The following is a 12773-nucleotide window of genomic DNA, read 5'->3' on the forward strand; positions in this document are numbered from 1 at the left end:
AATGGTCTTCATTCTAAGAAGGCAGTATGAAAAATCGTAACTGAATCCATTTCATCCCAATGACACGATAGCTTTTGGAGTAAAAATGCAAAGGCTAAAACATGCAACATCCAACCAGCATGCTCAGGAACTAAAACTGATATTGCCAAGGCATGTTAGTCTTGGTGGTACGTGGGCTACTTTAGAGCAGTCCCTGGGGGCAGATCCTGCCCATCTGTGTGAAGATGCCTAGTCTTAAGAGAAGTGGGGAAATACTGAGGGGTTGGGTCTTGCTTGTTCAGCCTGCAGAAGAGAAGGGTTTGAGGAGTTACCTACAAGGAGGTTATCAAAAGGACAGAGCCAAGGTCTTCACCGTGGTTCATGGCAGGAGGATGAGAGACAACAGGCTGTCCTGGTTTGGGCTCAGGTGGAGTTAATTTTCTTCTTAGTAGCTGTTACAGTGTGTTTTGGATTTAGTGTGAGAACAATGTTGATAACACCCTGATGTTTCAGTTGTTGCTAAGTAGCGCTTATCGCAAGTCAAGGATTTTTCGGTTTCCCATGCTCTGCCAGCAAGCAGGTGCACGAGGAGCTGGGAGGGAGCATGGCCAGGACCGCTGACCTGAACTAGCCAAAGGGATATTCCATACCATAGAACGTCATGCTCCGTATATAAACTGGGGGGAGTTGGCTGCAAGGGGTGGATCGCTGCTCAGGCATCGATCAGTGGGTGGTGAGCAATTGCACTGTGCATCACTTGTCTTTTCTTGTTTGTGGGTTTTTTTTAATTTATTTTTTATTAATATTTAATTTTATTATATTCCTTTTTATTATAATTATTGTTACTATTATTTATTGTTGTTGTTGTTATTGTTAGTATTACATTTTATTTTACTTTAGTTATTAAATTGTTCTTATCTCAACCCACGAGTTTTACTTTTTTTTTCCGATTCTCCTCCCCGTCCTACTGGGAAAGCAGGGAGTGAGCGAGCGGCTGGGTGGTGCGTAGTTACTGGCTGGGCTTAAACCATGACACAGGCAGAAGCTGAAATGAGAGATTCAGAGTGGATAAAAGGAAAATCTTCTTCACACTGAGGACAGGCAGGCAGTGGAGCAGGTTGTTCAGAGAGGTTGCGTAGTCTTCATCCTCAGAGATGTCAAGACCAGGCTGGGCAAAGTCCTGAGCAACTTGGTCTGATCTCACAGGTGAGCCTGGTTTGAGCAGGGTTTGAGCTAGAGACCCGTGAGCTTACTTCCAGCCTGAATCACCCCACAATCCTGTGATCCTTAGTGCCCCATTCAGACACTTACGAGGCATTCACACCCAACCAGGCAAAACTGGTGACCTTACCCATCAGGGTGAACGCTGACGACAAGATGGAATTCCTTCCACCGACTTTAGATACCTGGGATGTGGACATCTGATTTAGATAAATAGACTCCCTTTATCATCAGCAACAATAAACAGGCATGACAGAAATCATACTATGCTAAAGCTGGTGTCTAAAAGAGGTTGGACAATCTGCACCCTAGAATTTCCCAGTCTCTTCACTGACCACCAGCCCACAGTATGCATCCAGAGCTAGGTGTCACGAATCCCACCCACAGCTGCCTTCACACACATTAAACCTTCAGTTCAGGACAATGCCAGCACACCTAAAAGCAGACGGTTACAAATGATGAGCTTGTCAGGGTTTAACACAGACCAGCGGATCAGCTGATCATTACAAAAGCATCTTCTAACTTACCAGGTCGCTTCCTTCCAGATCCTGCCACGGGCAGTCGGTGCCGGTGGCTCGGTGCCGGGTTAGACACCCGTCCCAGCACCGGGGGCGGCAGCACAAGTCGTGGTTCCCCCCGCTGCCGTTTGCACTGCAGGGGTACCCGAGGAAGCTGCGGCTCCAAGCCTTTGACTTAAACCACATTTTTAGTCTGAAAACTGGCCCTCTGAGAAGCAATATCTGAAAATCATAGGATGTTATTTCCAGTTTGCTTACTGTCACCACTAAATGCCATCCAGCTGGGTGGGTATTACATGCATTTTTAAGATGTAAATGAAATGCCACTTTATAGTCACCTCTGATAGGACAGCTACAGTTTAAGCAATTTTCCACTGGAACTGAAATGCCCTTTGGAAAAGCAGCCTGTGAAGTGCATGTAGTTGGCTGCCAAAGAATATGAACACCAAGGCAGTACCATAAAATTATACTGTTAGTTGAGACTGTAACCCAACAAAGCACCTGAAGAAGTGTGTTAAATCCTGACCGACTAGCAGGGGCTTGGTGGACCAGCTGGTGACTTGCAGACTGTACTTTGAGAATGCTGACTTCAGGTGCAGAATGGGGTTTGTGCCTGACCTGTTCTTGATTTAAGCCTGGAAGAAAAGCTGACTTAATGCTCATGTATGCAAACAATTTCTCATTGACTACGCTCTGTTTGATGCAGTCATTTGCCTACTACAGAAGAGTTGCAGAGTTTGCATAAAGCAACTCTTTCAAGCACTGTCTAAGACTGGTTCTGTTGTTACCCATATACAATGCACACCTTAAAAATTTGCTACCTGCTAGTAAAAGAAGTTCTTACCATGATTATCTATGTTCTGAATATAAATTCAAATTCATTATCATGCCATAACAATTGGTATATGGACACTGACATTTCGTGACTGCTGTATTTGTTTCAGATGAATGTACACTTCAGATGCTTCTGAAGGACTCAAACTATTATAGCTGGTTTTGTCATTTAGATAGCTTTTCTAAAGAGTTTTTAACTAAGTGGATCTGCAAGCAGATACAAATCATATGAGCTTTTTTCCCCCCCGCTTCTAATCCCTTTCAAGACTTTGGCAATCAGATTTTCTGCAACTTTTAGTCAATAACAACATGCTCTGAAGAGCTGGCATGAGTCTAAATTTAGGCTTGTGCACATATCAGCTGGGAATTCTGCAGCATACGGCAGCATAAGAAATATCATTTGCATGAGAGCAGATGAGTGAAGTGTTTGCTGGCTTTTTAACTTCATATTGATTAATTTGCCTTGGGATTTATCAAGTAATAACTGAAGCAATGAATTCTTTCCCAGTAAGTTATTTAGGTTTTTAAATGAAATTAGATTTTTACTGTAATGTATTTTTATTATATTAGTGTCTAACAATCTAATTTGTGTGAGGCACTCTGTAAACATGTAGCAAGAAAGAGTCCTAGCTCTGGAAAGCTTTACTGAGGAAGGCAGACGAAAAGGGGTAGAGGAACAGAGGTGCAAAACTGTGAAGTGATTTGTCAGGTTTGGTGGCAAAATAGAACTAGGGCCTCTGTCACTTGATTGCTGTCCTCATGCATTCATCCATTGGCTCACTAACTCCTCTGCAAATACTTTTGCATTCACTTTTTGGGTCCCAGAAAATACTGCGTGCTCCATCCAACTCAGCTGAACTCAGCTGGTGTTGGGAAAATTCAGCTCCTTAAGAGACTAGGTCTGATGTGCATCATTTCATCCAAATTTATGTTGGACATGAGGTATTCACCAGTAGTATAAGACGCCAATTTAAAACAGCACTGCTATCATGGAGACCACAGAGAAAGGACCTCGCATCCACTGCTGATGTGGTTTTCACTGGCTTTCTTATATATTTAGAATTATGTTCTTAGTCTCTCTCTCTCTATATATGTGTATCTTAATAATTTGAATCCATGTTTCTTTGAAAAAAGCATTATTCATTCTTTTCTAAAAGCACAGCCTTCTTCCTCCCAACACGAGCCATTTCTGCAGGCTATGAAAGGTTACGTTGCTTCTTGTTTCTCTTCCACAGGCTTGTTGTATGTTGGCTTTAGTGCCTGTATGTTTGGCCTCTACAGCTTTATGCCAGTGGTCATAAAGAAAACCAGTGCTACTGCCGTCAACCTCTCCCTACTCACAGCTGACCTGTACAGCCTCTTCTGTGGATTATTCCTCTTCCACTACAAGGTATGTGGAAATGAGAGATGTATTTGGGTAATAGCAGTGTGCCTGAAGAGCCATCAGTGCAGAACAAACAAAAGCAGCCTCCAAGCTTTGTTAGATCTACACAGTAAAAGTGCAGATTTTTTTTATACTTCAGGCTTCCCACGCCAAAACCAATTTTATTTTATGATTTCCAGTTTTTAAAGAGAGTTCATTTGGTCTTGTTGTTACGAGTTTTAAGATTTAAGTACCTGTTCATCAACAACTGTATCACTAATTTCATTTTACTTATCAGAGGTAACTTCCAACTGCTGTGACCAGACCCAGGGTAGCAGCATGAAGGGGAAGACTCTTCCAGAAATGTCATAGATTTTTTTTGCCTGGGAACGAGGTTGTTTCATTCATGCTGATTCTGAATTTATAACTTGTAATTGTACGTGAATTACACCTTTCTTGTCAGCCAAACCAATGTCTTGCCTGTTAGTGTAAATGACAAAAGGTGCAGCAGATTTGTGTTGAAGTTAAACTTTTACCTCTCAGGTCCTCTAATATTTAAAACATTGTGTTGTACAGGCACACATTTGGTCTCCGATTACAAGGAATGGCACTTCATTATTCACAAATATCCCCCCCAGTCTCCATCATATGAAAGTAGCATCAGGGTGCTGGAGGCAATTGCTTTGTACCATCATTTATTCATAAGAGGGAGGTTACTTGATAGCTAAAATGGTGGCCCAGAGACGTGTTAGGTAAGTGAAAGCCTTAAAATTCTGAGTAGCTAACCAGCTCAAATCAGATTTTGTGATACTAATGGTACCTGAATGAATCTGAACGAGACAGTGAAAGTTCAAAGCTTCAGAGTCCAACACAAAACTGTTTTTCGATATTGCCTTTTATTTTGGTTTTATGGCTTTAAGAATTTTGTGGACAGAAGAAAAGCAAGTATAGAGACAAAAATTTGACTGAGGACACAATGTAGAGGTTGTCTGCTGCTTCACAGGTCTGTCTCATGGTGATTTGGTTCCTCGTTCTTTCTGCCCCACACTTCAGATCCAAAGTGTTTGACATTCGGTATTAGCAAAAATTGTTATCTCCTGTTAATAACATTATTTGATACACATAGCAAAATATATTTAGTGATGTTAGTCCCCTGTTTCTAAGAAAAATGGCTATATTACACAGTAAAAGACAGACAAATATAATTCTGAAAACAGTGGTGGTGGCCTTCTAGCAAAATCAAACTCTGTTAGAGGGAGAGACTCAAAAGGCAGCAGGGGTTGGACAGCTTCGTGCTCAGCATTGTTCAAACCTAACAAAAAAGGCAATTTTGCAAATGCAAACCTTAAACTTCAGGCACCTGCAAGGCAGAAGGTGCATAAAAGGTTTCAGTTCTTCCCAGTGTCTAATTGTTGGGTACGTTAGCAGAGCCAGGAAGGCAGAATTTTTAACCTCATCGACGCCCTGTCTTGCTACAGTAAGTGCATGCCAGCTCTCAACCACAGCGGCACCTTGGCCTCCCTTTAAGACCTGTACTGATAAAGTGCGCAAGAAGAGAAGGCTCAGAACTGGAAGGTTTTCTGGCTGAAAGCAAGGTCTCATCGTCTGTCCTGATAAACTGGTTGAGTTCCACCTCTGAAGTAAGCTGGTGGTCCCCTCTGCCCCTTACTCATCTGATAAGAAAACCGAAAATCTCATTCTTCTACGGTTAACTTTGTCATGCAGTCTTCTTCATAAAGTCTTATCAAACTCTTACTTCAGCCTATTTCGGTTTTTTACCTCCACTGCTCTCCCTGGGAGACTGTTTCAGAACATCACTACTCCAACAGTTACAAGCCTTCTTATTTCCAGCATAAATTTACTTGTGGCTGGTTTTTTTTCCACTCATCTTTCTGCCAAGAGTATCCTGTAGCATGAAGAATGCCTCTGTCTCCTTAGTCTCCTTTTACTCCATTGGTACTTCAATAGAAAGCAGTCATATCCTCTCTCAGCCCCTAGTTCACTAATCAGAGCAAGCCCTTCTCCGCACGTCATCTGGTTGGGTTTCATCCTTCCTGAGATAGTCCCTTCAACTTGAGAAGCAGGAGAGGTCCCTCCAGCACCTGGTGCAATGCTCTTGTCTCTCCATTCCTCCAGAAAGCCTCTTACCCCATGCGTAGTAAGACTGTATTTCCATTTTTCGTCACTGCTTTTCCTTTGTGGTTTGTACTTAACCTGCAATCCATATAACCCATGTGCGGCTCTCCTTTGTTCTTCCCAGCTGAAGTACTGATAAGGAGAAGACCTTTGTCAGGACTTTGTGGAAGAGCCTTTACCTCAAACGTAGTATCAACTTCCCGAGCTGTCCATGTCTTCTTTCATACCCTTCAAATTTACATTGCAGAAGAAATTTGAAAAGAGAGTCTATACTCAGAGAGCATCTAGATTTAAAAGCCCACTTAGTTATCTGATTACTTCTTTTGTTACCATGTTTTTATCCTCAGTCAGATCACCTCCTCCTTTTCTTTCTGGTTTACTATCAGGTATCATTTTACACGAGGAAGTAGAACCGTGAAATGTGCAACTTGCGCTCAGTAATGAAGTCTAATATGTTAACATTAAACGATCTAAATTAATTCCCCTCCTAAGACTGTGTACACTTGCTTGTTTCCTAGCCTCTAAAAAGCCGTTTTGTTCCCAGCCCAGCTGTACATCTCCTTCACATACGCAGCAACTTCTGCTTATTGCTGCACTGGCCAATGGGCACAGCCCCACTTCACTGGGAAGCAAATGGGTTTATGCTGAATTAGGATCAACTGAGTGGTTTAGTGCCCCTTGCAGAATATAATTTTATGAGACTTTCAAGAAACAGTTATGATTTTTTCCCTGTACCGCTACTTTTATCACCAGACAGGTTTATTGCACCTGTAGCAGTAAATCTATGAAAATCCATGGAAAATGCAGGAAATGAGTTTAACTGGGCTTCAGAGCCTCTGAAACCAAACTGAGGAGAAGATTGCGTCTGAAGTGTTTTGACTCTTTAGCATTTCATTTTTTTTATAATACAGACTTGCAACATCATGACGTGCAGGACAGTGAGTTTATAAACAGCTGCATTTATATTCTTATCCCATATGCAGATGTCTTTGTAGTGCATTGAACAGTTCCCAGGCCTGTGGAAGCTACAAATACAGCATGTTAACTTGCTGTAACTCTGGTGATATACTTGTAATTCAAGATGTTAATTGTTAAGGGTGTTATTGTATTAAAATGTAATGATTTATGACTTCAAATTTGAGATAGATTATTAAATTGTAGTGCATAATTCTTAAAATTATGTGCATCCCCCAAACAAAACCTCTCTTTTTAGTTCTTCTGTAATCTATAACTGATTCCAAATATTCCAGTGGATGGGGAAATGTGTCTGGCCTCTTTGGTGGCTGAGTATTGCCCACTGTCATAGCATTTAAGTATACAACTCCATTTCTTCAGTCCTTTTTTTAAATTCTCACCATATTGCTATATTTTATTCAGTGTTGATGTTCAAAAGTTTCCTAGCTATCTGTTCTCATTTCACCTTCTTCTTAAGCACAATTAAATTATCTCCTGCTTTGAAAAACAAAGGCCATCAGAGTCCTAAAACTTAACAGATGATGATGATGATGATGATGTTATCCTGTACTATCACATTCATCTTCACCTCTTGTCTTTCAAACTCCTCTTTTGGTTTGAGCTTTGCCTTGATTTCTTGGTTTCTATGAACTTCAGCGTTCCTCGGAGTACTAAAGCCAGCCTGCGTAAGGCTCTTTCCCACCCCACACAGGGAGGGGGAGTCCACAGTGCCCCCCCAGTGTGGGGAACGCGCCTGCGCAGCAGAGCCGAGGGGCTGCATTCCCGGTTGGGTTTCACCCATGCTTTCTGTATAGAGACGTGGCGGTAAACAGCTTTGGAACCAGACAGAAGGATGCGATACCAATGTGAGATATGCTGTGCAGAGGGATGTCTCAGCATAGCGTGGAGGAAATTTAATGTTCTGAGTAACAGGACTGCCCTTGCCCTGTCAGAGACTGCAATAGCCATTCTTCGTCGTGGGTACGCTGACACCAGCGGTGCTGGGAAATTCAGGGCCAGCTCTGCGGGTGTATGGGGTTGGAAGTTTTGTATAACTTCGGAGATGTTCTTTTTTACATTTTAGTCTCAGCCTTAGCTTTATTTTTCTGTGAATTTTTAAAGTTCATGCTTTTCATCTGCAAGCCGTATGTTGTGCTTTAGTCATTCTAATCAAATTGGGTTCTCACTAAATAATCTAAGCAGTTTATTTTATGTTTTCCACAAGATAGAGCATGCATACTGATTGTGTTCTGCGCCAGCAGGTCGAGTCACACTATATTGTATCATTACCTAGCAAGCCAAGCACAATCAATTACATTCTGCCTTGGCAAATTCATTCATTATTTTATCCAAGTTGCAGCTATAAATATTCAGAATTTCTGTATATAGTAGCAATTTCCAAATGAAGAAAATGCATATATTTCATAATAAATCAAGGAAGTCATATATCTTGATTTAGAATTGTGGAGAGTATCTGTGACAAAGGACTTGGCTACACAGATAAATATGATTCTTGAAACCTTTCAGCACCAGAAATCTGAAATGATGCTAGCTGAAACCTCACTTGCTGATACTTATTGATGCTTCTAAAAATGACTTTTCAATGCTAATTCTAACAGCAGAGTCCCTCCAATGGAAGGGAACAGATGACAGCCTTCCCATTACATCAAGAAACAAGCCATGAAGGAGTCTGCGCTTTGACATGACGGAGAAGAGAGGGTACAAGTTGGGGGCCATAGGTTCCAATTTCATTTTTGCCAGCACAGATCCTAAGCAATGCCCATAAATTGGGGATTTATGTAGGCTTCACTGAGATGAAAATTTGGTCCTCACTGGAAACGAAGGAGAAGAATTAGGAGCCTCCATTAAAAGCATGTACTTTACCATCCTGATCCAAAGCACTGAAGCCAGTATGAGTTTCTCTGCTGGCTTCAGTTCATTTTCCTGAATTAGGAAAGTCAGCCACTCAAGCAGTAATCTTTAAAAAAATTCACAGTTTCATGACTGTGGAGATAAAGACCATGTCTTATTGTGACTCTCTATGCTTCAGACAGTCCTTTTTTTTGTTAGTGAAGGATGGATATGAAGTCTGTGGTTTGGGAGCAGGAGGTAGAATTGGTTTGGGGGAGGATTGTTTGTTTATGAGTTTGATTTTTACTTGGCAGCCATCCATAAACACCTGAGAGACTTTTCCCAATCATCTGACCAAGCTGAGAAAATACTTCAAATGATGTTCTCTTTTTTTTTTTTTTTTTTTTTTTAACTTTTATCTGCTAGTATAAGCTGAAGTCATTAAGATCCTTTTCTTTGCTTGCACTTGTTAGGGGACTGACACCTACATATTTTAAACTTTGACAGTGGTGTTTGTCAGTGGTGCATCATTATTTCTAGTAGAACAGGCAGTGCAGGCTAAACAACTATTTTTTACATTATTACTTCTTCAGTCACATACTTTAGGATATTTTCCTGATGAAATTGGATATGCAAGCTGCTTGACCCATAAACTCTGTTTGAATGGAATTTAATCTCACAGGACCTTTATCCTGGTGAAGGCTTCTAAGCCCTTGATAATAATGAGGATAAATCATATTACTAGTTAATTCTTTATGCCACTGGTAATGTGCAGAAACCTATGTGCACGTTTCCCTTTCTTTTCCAGAGTACTACATTTCTTACAGTGGGACTCCCTCTCAACAGCTCTGTTCCCATGAAGCTGTACTGTCTCCATGCCTTTAATCTAAGTGGATTTTAAAAGCCTCTTTCTCACATTTCTTTAAATTTATTTATTTAGGTATTTAAATTTCCTCCTCCAAATTATAATCAATTAGAAAATAGTTAGGCAGCTATATTTGAAGAGGTACCTTTAGGTGGAAAGGAGTTAGCTGTGTCTTTGGTCACACTTGAATGTACGTTCCCATGACAGAAAGGGCCACATCCACTCACCCTTTGTCTGAGGATGCAGGATGCCGTAGAATACAAAAGCTATCAAGTAAAATGACGAAAAAAAGTAGAAGCTGGAAAATGAAATGACTCCCACCAAGACGTTGCACAGTCTGACAGTAGATTTTTAACAACACAACACTGATATGGCAGCTTTGTGAAAATACTGCATTGTTAAAAGGATATCTCTTCCTTTCACAGTGATATCTTGCAATAGATTCATTAGTTGCAAAGCATGAATAGTGAGACATGGATACTCACTGTTTTGGAGCCATCAAAAAGAGTGTAAAAGATGTGGCATTCGTATGCAGAAGTTATGATGAAAGCTTCAATTTCAATTATATTTTTTCAGACACTAGCTCATCATAAATGTCAAGTTTGGTAGGTTGTTTTCAGGGCTTTTAGCTTGGGATATTTTATTTTTTTGTGGTCTCATGTTAAAAGACTGCTCACAACAGAACTGGTTAGGAGTCTTCTAGCAAAATACATTCTTGCTGGAAATGCCTAATTATCAAAACAGAAATGCTAAGTGAAAACATCCCGTTTTCAGTATGCTCCTAAGGAAACACAAGCTGGCATTTCTCAGACCCTGACTGTTGTTTTGCCTGCTCATCCAAGAGGTTGCAGCAGCACGCGTTTTTCCAACGTTTTCAGCCAGGTATGCTAGGACTGGAAGATCTCAGACACGAGAAAACATGAGTTACACAGCTCATGGATACTGGAAGCCAGAGAACAAATCTCAGCTCTACATCAGGCAGCCCAGAACCCCAAGAAGGATTCTTTAAGGCTGCCAGGCATCTGCCGTGGAGATAATCCTGGCAGTTGCAGTCAGCAGTTGCCAGAGTTTCCAGCAAGCATACTTTGTTTTAGAAACAACAGCTTTAGGTGTTTCATAACAGAAGCAAATGCAGGATTTCTGTTCTTGAAAGAGTGTCAGTTTCTATTTTGCATCTCAGTTCAGGAATTTTTTTCTTTTCTTTAATTACAGAACAACGGTTTGGCTTCCTAGCCAGGAACTAGTTCATAATCACAGCAAGAGAACAGCCAGGAGTTGATCTACCTACCTATGCATGGGTTTATATTCTCTTAACTATGTAATTTAGATTTCTTAATATTCTTAGTGAATGCCTGGTTAACAGGGTTTACTGACAACAGCACTGTTCTGTGCCTTGCTACTCTATATCTGGTTGTCAGCTCAAAGTATGGGGTTTGGTTTTTTGTATCAATTATTAGATGGTCATAATATTTCTTTTCTTTCTCCATTTCTACCCCCTTTTTATTGTGTGTAACTTTTGAATCACATCTTTTTATGTCTCTGTATCACATCTTCTTGCATAGCTTAAGTGTTAAAATGTTAAAAGATTTGTTTGCAATTTCAAAAGAGCTTTTCAATTTGACACATTTATACTCTTTTAAAATATGTGCATGAGGTAGGTACACAAGTAAATTTTCATTTGTATAAAAGGTGTTTGATACCAGTTGAAACTCATGTACTCACTAAGTAGAACCAATTTCAGACTGAAGTAAGAAGTTGGTTAACTGACAATCCAACCAGTCGGGGAAAAAAAAATACCACTATGTGACTGAGTTCTGCCTTTGGTCATATTGGATAGCAAATTGCCTGATGGATATTGCCTACTCAAAAGACTACATGAAATGAAAAAAGAATGTAAATGTTAACTGTAGTAAACAAAAGTGTAAAATCAGCCTGTTCACAGGCAGTCCCCAGAGAAAGAAAAGAGACGGTATATCTGCCTGTGTAATCTACTTCAAATGGTGGTCAGACTTGCTTGCAATGAACCACTCAAGTGGTCTGACCTACAAGGCACTGGGAAAGTCGTTTACCTACCTTATAGTGAGAAGTTGTTATTTTTCAAACAAAATCATGAACAAAGGTTTTAAGTCCTAGCATAGAACCTATTAGTTTCCTCTAATTTTTTATACAAAATGAACAGGAACCACAGGACTGTCAGTTTCCAACATTGACATTTCTCTATAAGGACGATGTTATGCTGAGGGTTGGTATTGCTTTCAGTTATTATAAAATAGTCTTTCTTAAGTGTCTTGAACAAAGAATTGTCTTTGGGGAATGAGTTGAACATGGGTAAATAAACAGGAATATACTTTGACTACTTGAAGAAGGGAATTCACATCACTGTCATGGGACCTGAATTTTCAACACCTTGCAGAATGCTGAGTTCATCATCCCCAAGTCTTCACTGCTTTCTTAGCAGGGGTAGGTAAGGGGGAGCAGTGTTTAGGGAACTAGTGAGAAATGGTTAGGGAATTGGGGGTGGGGGGTGTAATTCAGGATGCTGTTTCGTTTTGCATGTAATTTGAAGTCACTGCTGTCCCATCCCACTAGTCTCTTCTGGTCCCACCTCTGCCCCCGGGCTCAACAACGCTCCAGACACACGAGCACTATAGGAGCCAAAGGGAGGCAACAGCATTGTACTGGTAGAACATGCAATGGTATCCTTAAGTTTAGCATAAGGCCCCCATCCATCTGGCATTTTCATTTGGAGTTAATAATTGGGTATTATTAATGTAAAGAAATGCAAAAAGCCAAGTATCATAACCATGGGCTTTGAGCACTTGGAGACAAATAACAGTCATCTCACATTACCTTGTTTGAGTTAGATTTGTGTTTCAGTATAAGGAAAAAGTTGTTGAGAGGTCTCTTAAATATACCACAGACTACATTATGAAGTTTAATTCTTACACTCTGAAGGAAATAAATAGTGTTTTGGAAAAAGTAGTGAAGAGTCATGTGGAAGGTAAAGGTGAAGTGCTTATAATTCTTACCCAATATGAAAGTGCAGACATAT

General features: G+C 40.5%; 1 protein-coding gene across 1 annotated transcript in view; it reads left to right on the plus strand.

Annotated features, from left to right (window-relative positions):
* SLC35F1 (solute carrier family 35 member F1) overlaps positions 1–12773 on the plus strand; it is a 255373-nt gene that overhangs the window by 226194 nt on the left and 16406 nt on the right. Inside the window, exon 7 of the mRNA XM_069805117.1 lies at positions 3788–3942. Within this exon, the coding sequence (XP_069661218.1) occupies positions 3788–3942 (155 nt within the window). The remainder of the gene's footprint in view (positions 1–3787; positions 3943–12773) is intronic.

This window comes from Haliaeetus albicilla, chromosome 17, assembly GCF_947461875.1.
Source record: "Haliaeetus albicilla chromosome 17, bHalAlb1.1, whole genome shotgun sequence".
NCBI classification, from domain to species: domain Eukaryota; kingdom Metazoa; phylum Chordata; class Aves; order Accipitriformes; family Accipitridae; genus Haliaeetus; species Haliaeetus albicilla.